This window comes from Haliotis cracherodii, unplaced genomic scaffold, assembly GCF_022045235.1.
Source record: "Haliotis cracherodii isolate W230 unplaced genomic scaffold, xgHalCrac1.p SCAF_9, whole genome shotgun sequence".
NCBI classification, from domain to species: Eukaryota; Metazoa; Mollusca; class Gastropoda; order Lepetellida; family Haliotidae; genus Haliotis; species Haliotis cracherodii.
In genome coordinates this window covers 43,246,492-43,260,253 of record NW_027266343.1, presented here as the reverse complement: position 1 = coordinate 43,260,253, position 13,762 = coordinate 43,246,492, and the positions used below count along the sequence as shown (strand labels likewise).

The 13,762-nt window shown below is 42.3% G+C and overlaps 1 protein-coding gene across 2 annotated transcripts; it reads right to left on the bottom strand.

The window, feature by feature from the left end:
- Positions 1-1,610: 1,610 nt before the first annotated feature.
- LOC139452376 (methyltransferase-like protein 27) lies at positions 1,611-12,769 on the bottom strand. Of its 2 annotated transcripts, XR_011652365.1 has the most exons (6): positions 12,576-12,769; positions 6,948-7,076; positions 4,633-4,771; positions 3,993-4,085; positions 2,081-2,982; positions 1,611-2,048 (listed from the first exon to the last, which is right to left on the bottom strand). XR_011652365.1 is itself a non-coding variant. In XM_071233835.1 (5 exons), exons 1-5 carry the CDS (start codon positions 12,732-12,734, stop codon positions 2,798-2,800), a joined length of 705 nt encoding a protein of 234 aa, XP_071089936.1. In that variant the 5' UTR covers positions 12,735-12,769; the 3' UTR covers positions 2,060-2,797. The 2 variants fall into 2 exon arrangements, 1 of the variants encoding a protein (XP_071089936.1); XM_071233835.1 differs by lacking the exon at positions 1,611-2,048 and having other exon boundaries at positions 2,060-2,982.
- Positions 12,770-13,762: the final 993 nt, after the last annotated feature.

The window sequence follows — 13,762 nt, the reverse complement described above, 5'->3', positions numbered from 1 at the left end:
AGGAAATATTTGAATATCAGTCCTGACAGCAAATTTTCTTAAGTGTCTGCCTCTGTTGGAATTCTAAACTGTAGACTATGTATCCAGGTCAGCTTCAGTGCCCCTCCATTATTTTATAGGGGCAGTCGGGTCTAGTGTTTAAAGGTAAAAAGACTGAGGGAAACCTCGAATCCAGACGCATCAAATTGTTCCTAATGTAAATATGTTCCTGTAATATACAAAGTGATGCAATTAAGGGTATTGATATTTTAAATGAATATATAGAAAAAGTAGCAACAAGAAAAACAAAATATTAGAATATGTTATTTCTGGTACAATAATAATTTTTTCCGATCATTGCATTAAATTTCTTTTCAGTTATAATATTGGTTATTTTTTAACTGATTCACCTGTAGGTCTGGAAGAAATGTGTGTACACCTTATTGCTATTTCAGGCTTATTTTACGAGACAGTTGCCAGAGCCGGATCCTTGATTTTGACCTATGTGACATAACATAATTGGAAATGTTGGCCATTTACATTACACTAATAAAAGCTCAGGTCCCAAGTGATCAAATGTTTTGGATCTTACATCTGCAGTATCTTCGCCATCATCTCAAGAAAAGGGACTCTCAAAGGGTTCCTAGTTCCCCAGATGAATTTTAAGAGCCTACAAAATCGGAATCGAGTGGATACTATGTGCTTGTGTTATCAACCAGTTGTTTGGTTAATGAGGTTGGATGGCCCACTCAGCGATTTGGTCATATTTCTCATTATTTGCTGTCACTGATTTGCCTGGCCCAGACTGGACGCTGTGATATAGCTGACATCACACACACCCTTCAGGTGCCAAATATGAGTGTCAACGGTTAAAATATGAACATCAAACACACACACACACACACACACACACACACACACACACACACACACACGCATATATGCAAACACAGAGTTTTCAGTGCATGTAACCATACAATCTGGACCAAGAGTTCACTCCAAGTTTCATTTAGAACCATGCCTAGCCTTTATTTGAAGGGAGCAGTAATGGCCTGATCCTATAACCCTCATATCATGGGTTTAAGTCCCGGTCCGACCTGGTTATGTTTCAGGTTTGTCAGCACCATACTCCTGTTGGTGGGTTTCACCGAAGTTGTACAGGTCTAAAACATGCATTGCTTTTTGTGTTCCTCCAACACACCTTGATATAACCGAACCACTGTTCAAAGTGGCCTTATTCAAGCTCACTCAATCTTTATTTGAAAACTCCGCGAAATTAAAATGCCGGTGATGCACTGTGAAGTTAGCCCATTTTAACACTGGTCTAGTATTATTGGGACTGTATTGTTCCAAAGGAGGGTTAAACCCAGCTTATCCACTAGGTGGTTCAGCAACCCATGTTTGCTGTAAAAGGCCACTAACGGGATCGGGTGGTCAGGCTCGCTGACTTGGTTGATGCATGTCATCGTATCCCAGTTGCGTGCATCGAAGCTCATGATGTCAATCACTGGATTGTCTGGTCCAGACTCGATTATTTACAGACAGCTGTCATATAGCTGCAAGTGCGGTGTTAAACAACAAAGAAACAAAAAAAACAACGTCAAAGCAATGAAAGTAACAACACAACCGCATATGCTAAACCAGGTTTACTTCCTCTATGAATACATACATGAGATCGTAACATGATCAGTCATAGATTCTCACTGACTGCTGTTAAAACACACCAAGTCCCTACGCCCACATGGAAAAAAACGTGGAGGAAAGAAAAACGTTCGCAGCAAATAGCAAGCTACACCATGTAAGAAATACAACAATTTGCTATGTAATGACAGGAACGGTGGATCCTGGGGATTTCCGGTAAGGGTCCGAGTACTTGAAGTTTGTGCAGAACCAGTGAGGACCGGGAAATTATAATGTGTCACCGTGCCCTGATGACGTGGATCGTTGGTAACGGGCTGATCTGAAGGGGTATAGTGGTATAGCCACCTTTATCAGCCACCGTATAGTGGTTAAGCCACCATATAGTGGTAGAGCCACCTATACCAGCCACCGTATAGTGGTTAAGCCACCTTTTTCAGCCACCGTATAGTGGTAGAGCCACCCTTTTCAGCCACCGTACGTTCCAGCCTGTGCTAGTACCTACACCACGGGTTGTAGATTTAGTAATGTGAACAATTTGTGTGTTTTCGTTGTGAATTCATTGGGCATAGATATTTCAATATTACCGTTCAAATAAACGGGTCAGGGTATTTCCTGGGTTAGGGTTCAGTTCACTGGAGGAAACGTTGTGTACAGAGGTTCTTCACTGGGCCGAGAGGGTTACACCAGCGCTCATTTACACATGTTCAACTTTATGGGGATATAATTATGATACAACACTGCGCCAACACAAAGATGGATACCATCATATATACTCGGCATGTTGTCTGGGTACTTTGAAGGGTGTCTCTTGGTTTTGAATACTATTTAAGGACTTGTTCATATCTTTGGAGATACGATAATAATATAGTCTGATTGTCGTATGCAGTGGAAACAGTCTGAAAGGAACCTTTGTCTCTGTTTACTGCAACGGTAGTGTTATAGGGCTCCATTAAAAATCTTAATATTACATGGAACGAATAGTCTTGCTTCTGTTGGCAAAATGAAACGAAAGTGATATGGATTCATTCAGATATTAACTCTGGACCAGCCTCTGATATATTAGAAGGAGCAAGAGCAGACGTAACCCATATGCACAGCGACAAGCACAAATCTACGCTAAACTCGAGGGGCGAGTGGACGTCATCTGGGTTTCATTTGAAAAACTGGTTGCCAGAGTTCATATCTTGGTGTACATGTACACAACGCCCGGGATATTGATGAAGTAGTCTTGGACCGTGTCACGTGCTACCTGGACCCATTTCCCCGCCATTTCTAGAAAGTCCATCAATGGTTCCAGACGATCTTTGTATTCGTCCACCTCTATCAGATATTGTTCACGCATCACGATACATATCAGCCCGCCTGAAAATAGTGCATAGGGTAAGTTGGGGTGCAATATGGTTTAAAGCCGCGTTCATGATTATTGCACTTATATAGCGGTACCTGCATGTGTGTGGTTTGCAGCAATAGAAACTACCAGTTGTAGTCAACTAGTCCTTTTAATGACAACATATAGCAAAACCCTTGAAAAAGGGCACATTTAACTAGTCCTTATGGTACCTTAACTATTGGGCAGCTTGGCAAGGACTGTAGGACTAGTATCAATTTCTTACGCTGGGGTGGTACTAGTTTCGACTAGTGCTGGTTTTATAGTGCTAGCCCACTGAGATTACATGCCGCAGTTTAACATGGATACACAATTCAGACCATCTTTCCGAGGCTCAGTAAGCTCCCTTGCCTCGGGAAGATGCACTCAGACATTGTACATTGACTCCGTGAAAACCAGTCCTTGTTTTATCCTATTAATTCAGGATAACAAGTACAACATTTTAACGCCTCTCAGTATGATGCGGCCAGGGGATCGAAGTACCGACCTTCCGCGTTCCAGGCTGACGCTCTATCCACTATACCACGGAGGCAATAATTATACTGGAACCAGCTCAAGACTACCCAAATGGGCCACAGAAATTACGGATTGTTAAATAATTGGTTGAACTCAGCGGACCGAACATACAATAGATTTTGTACTGAAACTTTTCTAGTCGATCATCAGATTTTTGCTAATTCAAATTTACCTACAGTGTGTCACATCTACCTTTGGTTAATGTTTGTAATCCAGAATGTGTTTAACAATAAGCATATTAGTTCTAAGAACGCACACATGACAATTCGCTGTCAACGATCCGCTTGTACGTATCCCGGGTCGACCCCATTAGTAAGCCAGTATTGGAAATCCGTGCTAATGGGTTTCGCCAAAGACCTTCACTGCGTACTTTGGACTTTAATACTTTTAATACGATTCAACATTAATACTGTTCAAATCAGCATAGAACTCACTCGCTTATAAAAGGTAATTGTAGTCCGATTCTTACCTGGTTTGGTGATCCGGATCAGTTCTTTAATTCCGGAACACGGTATATGACCTTCACCCATTCCGCCGCATATAACAACACAGTCGTACGTGTCTGAAACACAAAGAATAAATACAGTGTCGGTTATCGGTACATGTATATATACAGAAAACTACGGCTATAACGAACACAAAGGGGCCACTAGAAGTTCGTTTTCAGCATATATACAGCAAATGGCAGGGACCAAAAAATAAGTTCGTTATATCCGTCAGTTCCCTATAAGCGTGTTCGTATATATATATATATATATATATATATATATATATATATATATATATATATATATATATATATATATATTTAGCCACGCCTTCTTTCTCAAACATTATTAAGCTCAACGTCAGCCCTGAGTGACGCCATTTTGTGAAGCCACATGGGACCTTGAATAACAAGCACTTAGGGTCACAAATTGACCAATGTAGGGAATCGAACTTGAGCTTGACACGCCAACGCCCTACCCGCTGGGCTATAGCTAACCACTCAAAATCAGTCTACTACACGTACGTCTGAAGGCTGTTAAGGCTCTCCTTAAATAATTGTTGGCAATATGACACTTAAGCCCGCTTTTCGTGATTGTTGGTAATATCAGACTGTAGCTCACCTTCCATGATTGTCGGTAGCGGGTCCTCGGTCAGGAAATCGCTATAGTAGTTTTCATACAGGCCCTTCTCCTTCGCCCTGAGGAGCATCTGAGTTGACGGCTCCAGGGCGTCGATATGGAGGAACCCCTTTTCCCTCAGCTGGAACGAAAGAGTGAGTGAGTGAGGGAGTGAGTATGGTTTTACGCCGCTTTTAGCAATATTCCAGCAATATCACGGCGGGGGACACCAGAAATGGGCTTCACACATTGTACCCATGTCGAGAATCGAACCCGGGTCTTCGGCGTGACGAGCGAACGCTTTAACCACTAGGCTACCCGACCGCCCCTGGAACGAAAGAGGCGGCACATCAGGAGTGTACACAACATCTTGTACCATGATGGTATCAGCTGGCAGAGGGTTCGAATCTTACATAGGCCCATGATCGTGAGTTTCCAAGTTGTTGAATGCCAAATAAGTTAAAGTTGGGATGCCGTTCCATGTGGAGACAGGCGGATATTAAATCCTGAGAGAAACTCTTCCTTAACTTTAGAAGTTATATGGTGAGATAGCATTACGTGTATAATGTTTGATGTTAAATTTATCATCACAGATTGCATGGAAATTGTTAGTTAATATAGCAGTTACTTTAACTTCTAATTTTTACAGCTGACACACCCGTTTCTGTGTAAGCGGACATTTTAAAACGTTAGGAAAATTCTAGAGATCATAAAAGTCTTCTTAACACTTAGACAAGTTAAACGTAACCTTTGACATGAACGCTGTAATGAATATGACATACGGACATTCTTAGATTTAAGATTGGTTGGTTGGACTGCTGTTTTAAGCCGCACTCAGCTATATGACGGCGGTCTGTAAATAATCGAGTCTTGACCAGACAATCCAGTGATTAATATCATGACTATTGATCCACGCAATTGGGATACGACGACATCCATCAACCAAATCCGCGAGCCTTACCACCCGATCCCGTTGGTCGCCTTTTACGACAAGCATAGTCACCTTTTACGGCAAGCATGGTTTGCTGAAGACCTATTCTACCCGAATCTTCATGGGTCCTTAGATTTAAGAGTAAATTGTGGTATCACTTAGTATAGTTCATATGTTAGGAGCAAACGTAAGCCATACAGTCTTCACTTATCAACAACTAACCTATCAGGACCACATACGCGACTATGAGCACACTTGAGCACGCTTGCAATCTCATTAAAATCAGATCTTAGTTTTCGCTACCGCTATTTTTAGCACTAGCGAGAACTAAAATCTGCTTTTAATGAGATTGGGACACTTGAGCACACTGATTAAATACATGAGTAACGCTGTGCTGACATGCCTTTAATTTGTCGATCAACAGTAAACCTACACGTAACTCTGCAAAGACACTGTTTACTTGGCTGGATATAACGAGCGTAGAGATTCCAGCAAAATGCACCGTCATGCTGACACACCAGGATGTGCATGTACGTATATCTTGCTACGTCATTTCCTGCTTCTAGGCAAAGAGGATATACATACTGCCGTAGTCAGGTTTCGTGTAAACGTAAAGGAAGTCATCGATCGATACACAAAGGTTGGAAGACTAATGTCCCCCTTTCACTACGACCACGAATATCCCGAATCACCCCGTATCGGAAACTTTCGAAATTCGTGATGATTCGGCCAATAAGGCAAACTTTCGTGGCTAATCGGGTTGAAAAATATGAAGAATGCCAGGAATGGGTTCAGAAACATGTACTAATTACAAGATTCATGAACGGATCATGCACGAATTGTAAGAATAACCCATGTAATTCTTACATAATTCGTAGTTGCCTCGGGACATTCGTGGCTGTTTCGGGATGTTTTCGTGTTGAGAACAAGACATTTTGAGAGCCACGAATCGCTAAGAATAGCCAAGAATGCAAAAGAATCGATTACGAAACTGTTACGGAACATCAGAACGAATAACGAATGGATTACGATACATCCACGAAATTGCAATTCGGGGACCCTTCCACGAAAGTTTTTGACGAAACTCCCGCGAACTGTACCAATGTTTGGGAATCAAATAAGATTCAATTAAGAACTTCAAGAAGTTATTTAGATTTATCTACGAACATGAAAATTTCCTATTTGGGGTGATTCGGGATATTCGTGGTCGTAGTGAAATGGGGGCAAGAAAGTAACACGTGACCTAATAATACCCTAATTGCCAAATGAATGAAACTAATATGTATATATATATATGGACAATTGTAAAGGGGACAAGACCGGGGAGCACACACACATACTCCAATTTTGAATTTTGACAAAGGAAATATTATTTAAAGAAACCTACATGTTCTGCTACAAATCCAGTCCCTGCAGCAATATCCATAATCTTCTTCTCCTCCCTATCCAGGGGGAAGAAACCCGCAACAGCGGTGGCGGTAATGAGGGGGCCGTTGTACCGCCCAGGTCGCAGGTCCTGAAGGTAGACAACAAAACATCAAATTCTGGCTTAATTTGGTTCGAAAAACCATCGTCAGATCTGTTTCAGTCTGCCACTCTGTATGTTCCTGAAATAAATGCTCGCGGTGCTCTTATGTCAAAAGTGGAGATAGGGTAGCCTTGTGGTTAAGGTGTTTACTGGTCGCGCTGAAGACCCGGGTTTGACTCCCCACAAGGGTACAGTGCCGATTTCTGTGTCCTCCGACCTGATATTAGTGAAAACAAACTCAACCACTTCTCCAAACTTGTAAAATTCTGTCTCACACCGCGACTAAAAAAGAGAAAAGTTATAATTACACCAGGTGGGCTGAAGTAAATCTGTGAAGTGATTAAAATAAGTTGAAAAGATTTAACTGTATGTGTAATCGTAAACAAGTTAGTATTTAACTCATCAATAGAAGGAAAGAAACTATATTGCGTTTGTACAAGTACGCTGTTTTAGAAACCGCCGTCATGTAGCAGGAATATTGCTGATTGAGGCGTTGAACAACAAAGAAACAAAAACGTTGTTTATTATTTTAGTCATCTAAAATTAAAATTCATTACATATACAAAGCATTCGTAATTCATTATTCATATACCTGCGTCACAGCGTCGCAGAGCCAAGATTAGATTAGACTAGATTAGACAAGATGTAGGCAATGCTTCCACAACTAACTGACCAGTCCAGTCCGGTACATATCAGCTACGCGGCCTCAACGTTATCGGGACAGCGTGTGGAGTTATCATGTTAAGTGCAGATCTAAAGTAGACATTAAATACTACATGTATATCGTTTATAAAAATAAACATCTTTATCGCGAATCTGTATGGTCCCGTGTTTACCATTCAAGATATTGAAATATATTCGAGATAACGGTACAAATAACCAAGCAGGACAGGGTGTGTAAATAAGAATCGTGGTCCCGATCCCGATTATCCAAAGTATGTGATAATCTGAATACACATAAATTAAGTGAATATTGTGCTATAGTTAATTTCCCCCCTGTATAACATGTTTAAATGACGGACCCGACAGGCCACAGGTATATGTGTACTTTCTCTTTAGGTGAGTGAGTTGTGTTTAACGCCGCTTTTAACAGTATTCCAGTTATATGGCTGCGTGTGAGCTTAATGTGGGAGGAAAGCCCGAAGTGATGCAGGTCTCTGACGTTTACCACTTCGGTGAAACCCACGAGCACGGGTATGGTGCTGATAAACCTAGAAACATAATCGGGGCGAACCGGGATTCGAACCCACAATCATAGGTTTCTGGCGTGCCCAAGAGACGCAACTCACGAATCACGGCGCACAGCGAATCACGGCGCCTTAGACGAATGGGCCACCCGTGACCCCAGGTGAAAGTGCCCGCACTTATATAGCGACGTGCATTCACGTGTGTGGCTGCTTGTAGTAGTCCGGACTGGTGCTGATTTATAGTGCTAGCACACTGAGATACCATACTGCAGTTTAAAATGAATACCCCACACAGACACAGTATACGGACTCCGAGCCGACAAGTCCTTGTTTTAGCCCCTCAAGTACCATCTTTAAACGTCTTTTGGCATGACGCGTCCGAGGATCGAGCCCCGACCTTCTGCTCACTGGGCGGACGATCCACAACTAGATCACGGAGGCGGTCACTTTGGCAGGGCATGGTGCACACAGAGGGTACTATTTTGGAGTAGTTTGTCATTTCTTGGAAATGTTGGGATGGATTGTTTCTGAATGTCCTCGGAATATATGTTGTATCTCAATTTACAGCTGGGATTTTGTCGAAAAAAATAAATTGTACTCGAAAATATTCGAAAAAACAATTATGCCTGTGATTGTTGAAAAAAATAGAAATTGCCGCCACAAAAATTACATCGGTGCAACGCGCGTTTCTGAAACAAACATTCAGGCCATTGTTTTAAAATATCTGGTTTTGTAGCTGTAGTTTCAAAAATAAAGCTTATCTCAAAATAACATGTAAAAATAAAATGCCTACCTCCTCACATTTTGAGAGATGCGGGTGAAAATCTTATAATATATTTTTAATGGTCTAATGTTAAATCATACGCTAATTCTAAATGATGTAAAAGTCCGGTCAGAGAAAGATAAGTCCGGCTCAGTGGCTGAATCTGTTCCGATAATGAACCCATGCTTTACGTGTTTGTTGTTTGTGTGTGTGTGTGTGTGTGTGTGTGTGTGTGTGTGTGTGTGTGTGTGTGTGTGCCCAACCTGATTCAAATAGAACTGAATCCCCAAAACTGCGTCTCTAAGAAACAAACAAATAAGTTCTACATTCACCGCAAATATACCACCTATCAATGGTCCATCCAACGCCTAGGGAGCCACCGTCATCATCTGTCCGTGACGACATGCCCGACACATTGTCTGATAACAGACAATCACACCAATGCACTGCACCTTCACTGCTGCGTAATCGAGAACTAAACTAGAAATATCTGGTTCGTGCCAGTGTTCATCCAATCGGGAATTCCTTTGCTAACCTACCAACCTTTTATCTGTCCAGCAGGGTCTCTTTACGTAACGAGAGGGTAGGGAGTCACGTTTCATATAATTACCTTATCTTTGTTTTCAGTACAAGCGTTTTTTATAACTTTATTCTTATCAGCTCACCACGTTTGGGAAGTGATTTCACATGGTAGAACACAATCACACTGCAGGTCTTCACGGCGTAGCTGCACTCCGTGGTTAGACATGTTGGAATAATGGCAGAAAATGGTAGGGGGTGGCATCACAATGGCAATTTGAAGGTCGTACGCTACCGGGACGACGTCGTTCGAGATTATGTTCTACCCTTTGTGCAAAGGCAGGGACGTAACGTCACGTAGCCCACCCACACGTTGCACGTGTTGTGTGTTGTGGAAGAGTTTTGGAGGCATCATGACATTGCTGTACTGCCATGGCCCACTCTCTCTCTGTCTCTCTGTCTCTCTCTGGGGACAGGTTTATCAGTCTTGTGAAGAAGCTAACAGACTATTTGGCGGTCGTGACATGCTTGATATGCGTGCATTGTCAATTCCTGGGTTGAGACCAATTAGTGCCAGAACCGTATACAAGTGGCTGCGGCAGCACATCCTCCGGCCCCGACGTCCAGCGATAGACCCAATTTTGCTTCAACGTCACCGTCTGGCACGCATCTGATGTTCAGAAGACAAGAACCGGGACAGTATGCTGCCATCTGGACAGCTCTGATGGTCGTGTAAGATCAACAGGCATCTTGAGAACGCGTCCGTTACTCAATGTCAAATTTGGGGTGGAAGTGTAATGGTGTGGGGTGGCATCACAACTCAAGGGAGAACACAACTCGCCATTGTTATTGGCAATTTGAACGTCATCATAACATTGTTATACTGCCATGGCCCACTCGTTCTCCACTCCAGCCCCACCCCCCACCCCCACACACCCCACCACCCCCACCCCCCTTCTCCACCCCACCCCTCTCTCTCTCGCTCTCTCTCTCATTTTCAGTAACATGACACACCACTCAGTATATGAAACACAGTTACTTATTTCCGTTAATATATGGACCATACGACATTTTTTGCAGGACTAGTTTATTAGGCTTGTCAGGTAGTGTGACAGACTATTTGGCAGTCGTAATATGCGTGATGTGCATGCATTGAATTCGTCAAACATAAACAGGTGTATTGAGTCGAAAAAAAATGTGTCCCGTTAAAATCCGGGGAAGAATAGGTCTTCAGCAACCAATGCTTGCCGTAAAAGGCGACTTTGCTTGTCGTAAGAGGCGACTAACGGGATCGGGTGGTCACACTTGCTGAATTGGTTGATGCATGTCATCGGTCCCAATTGCGTGGATCGATGCTCATGATATTAATCACTGGATTTTCTGGTCCAGACTCGATTATTTACAGACCGACGTCATATAACTGGGATATTGCTATGTGCGGCGTTAAACAACAAACGAACAAAAAAAAAGAACAAAAAAAAAGCAAAATGTATGAGTGTGTATCTTGGTATTCGCTCGGTGTATCTTGGATGTTCGCTCGGTGTACATGTAATATATACTGAACCGCAAAAGAAACGTAACATTGCATGAAAAGTTGTCATTTATACATCTGGGTAATTTTTGCCAAAGTTTCTAAAATTAAACATAACCTTGACTGGAAAAATGAAATTTGATGATAAAAAAAAGCAAAGCAGATGACAAAAACACAATCGCCCAAACACATCACGTCAACGGCCATGGTAACCCGTTGCACGTGAGTTCCGTGCAAATTGAAATGCACATGCGTTCCCCCATTTCTTGCCCTATACAAATCCACCCAGATCGGATAACATTCATCCGTTATTGAATTGCTACCACATGCTAAGATTGACAAGAAATCAGAGACACCAAGCCCTTGAACGATTGCAAGCTGGACAAACCGCCCGGCAAGTAGCCAATGCATTTCAAGTCCCCGTAAGGACCATATACAGGTTCCAGCAACTGTACCAGACCACCAACACCACAGATGACCGACCACGTAGTGGAAGATCAAGGGTCACCACCCGATGTCAGAATCGTCAGATTGTGCGACAGCTGAACTGCGTCAAGTGTTCCGCAGAGTGTGGGCTCAAGTGCCTTTGGCCTTCATCAATCGCCTCATCCATTCCATGTATCGACGTTGCACGGCAGACATCAATGCACATGGTGGACACACGAGATACTGACTTGTGATGCCATTTTCTCAGAGACTACTGTTGTGTTACACTTTAAGAACATTTGACACTTTAAATTCAACCTTGATGATCGGTTTTGCCAAGTTTCATCTCTTTAATATATCTCAAAGTATGTTTATAGTGTTTGGAGAAATAAGGTTTCTCATATATCCTTCCATAGTGCATTTCTTTTGCGGTTCAGTATATACAACGTATCGTGATATAACCCTCTTGGTTTCCTGATCCGTCAAGGTATTCCCCACCCTATTTTCAATAGGGTCGGTGGGGTAGCCTGGTGGTTAAAGCGTTCGCTCGTCACGCCGAAGACCTGGGTCCGCTTCCCTACACGGTCACATTGTGTGAAGCCCATTTCTGGTGTCCCCCCGCCGTGATATTGCTGGAATATTGCTAAAAGCGGCGGAAAACCATTCTCGCTTACTTATTTTCAATAGAAACTGGAACAAATAAATTCCGAGCTCCCGTAAATACTATTGGGGCAATAAAATGATTTCATATTTTCATTCATTACACTCGATAATATTCAGAACTAATACAAACTTTCAAATATAATATTTATGACCATCATTTAGATCTCCTGAAATTAAATGTACATCCAATCATCTTTATTTCTCTCACATATTCTAATTAAACAACTTAAAACAAGGAAAATCTAATGAATAGAAATAACAAAACGATAAAAACATGATCGTTAATTTTGAATACTATAATTTATGAATATGAATAATTTTCGAGGGACCAATGGAAAATGTTAGCAAATTAATTATCTCAAGAAGAATACTTTACAGAACCTCTATGCCCGTCTTACCTCATCATATTGATGACATTCGGCCCACTGGGAGTAGTAGTCGACAGCTTCAAAAGTTGAAATTCCCTTTCGAAATGCTCGGGAATTCTGTGTATAGGCGAGCGCATCGTCTTCCCGCCAGCTGCCCAGTTGACCAGAGATATTTGCGTTGTTTGACATCTTTTCCGTTTGTGCCTGTGCTGGACGAGAACGGTTGTTTATAATGGGTATTCCTTACTGCAGAATCCACATAGTTGAGGACCACGAGAAACTGTATAATTTGTTCACGCAAATAAAGGGGGCGTTTCATAAACAGTTTCGTTTGTTTACGTCGATCAATTGGGCGTTTCATAAACAGGTAAGTTTCTTTACGTTTAGGGGGCGTTTCCTTCTGAGGTCGACAAAAGCACTTGCCATCTGCATCATTTCCCGTCATATTTCATTCCGGGTGTTTATGTCATACAAGGGAGGTACCTTTCCACATGTATGTTGCTGACAGAAACACGCCAGTTTGCATTCAATGTGTCAGTACAAGTTGTTGTTGTTGTTGTTGTTTGATTTTCTGGTCAAGACTCGATTATTTGCAGACCGCCGTCATACAGTGAGTGAGTGAGTATGGTTTAACGCCGCCTTTAGAAATATTCCAGCAATATCACGGCGGGGGACTCCAGAAATGGGCTTCACACATTGTACCCTTGTCGGGAATCGAACCCGTTTCTTCGGCGTGACGAGCGAAAGCTTTAACCACTAGGCTACCCGACCGCCCCGCCGTCATATAGATTGTTGATGAAACTATTCTAACCCGAAGTCCCCACAGGAGGTTCATATGGTCAACTTACTCGTATTGTAGGTGGCCCAGTCGCCTAAGGCGCCGCAATTCGCTGTTTACAGTTGCGTCCATTGGTCACGCCTGAAACCTATGATCGTGTGTTCAAATCCCGGTTCGTGTTGATTATGTTTCTAGGTTTGTCAGCACCATTTCCGCCCGTGGGTTTCACCAAAAAGGTAAACTTCACTTCGGGCTTTCCTCCAAAATTAAACTGACAGGTCGTGATATAACTGGAATACTGTTCAAATCGGCGTTCAACCCAACTTAATCAACCACTCGTATTGTATAACTGTATCACGGTTATCATGTTCATATCGTCATCACAGTCATGTTGCATGACCATATCATGTATAGATTGTGTACACAGTCATGTGGCTTA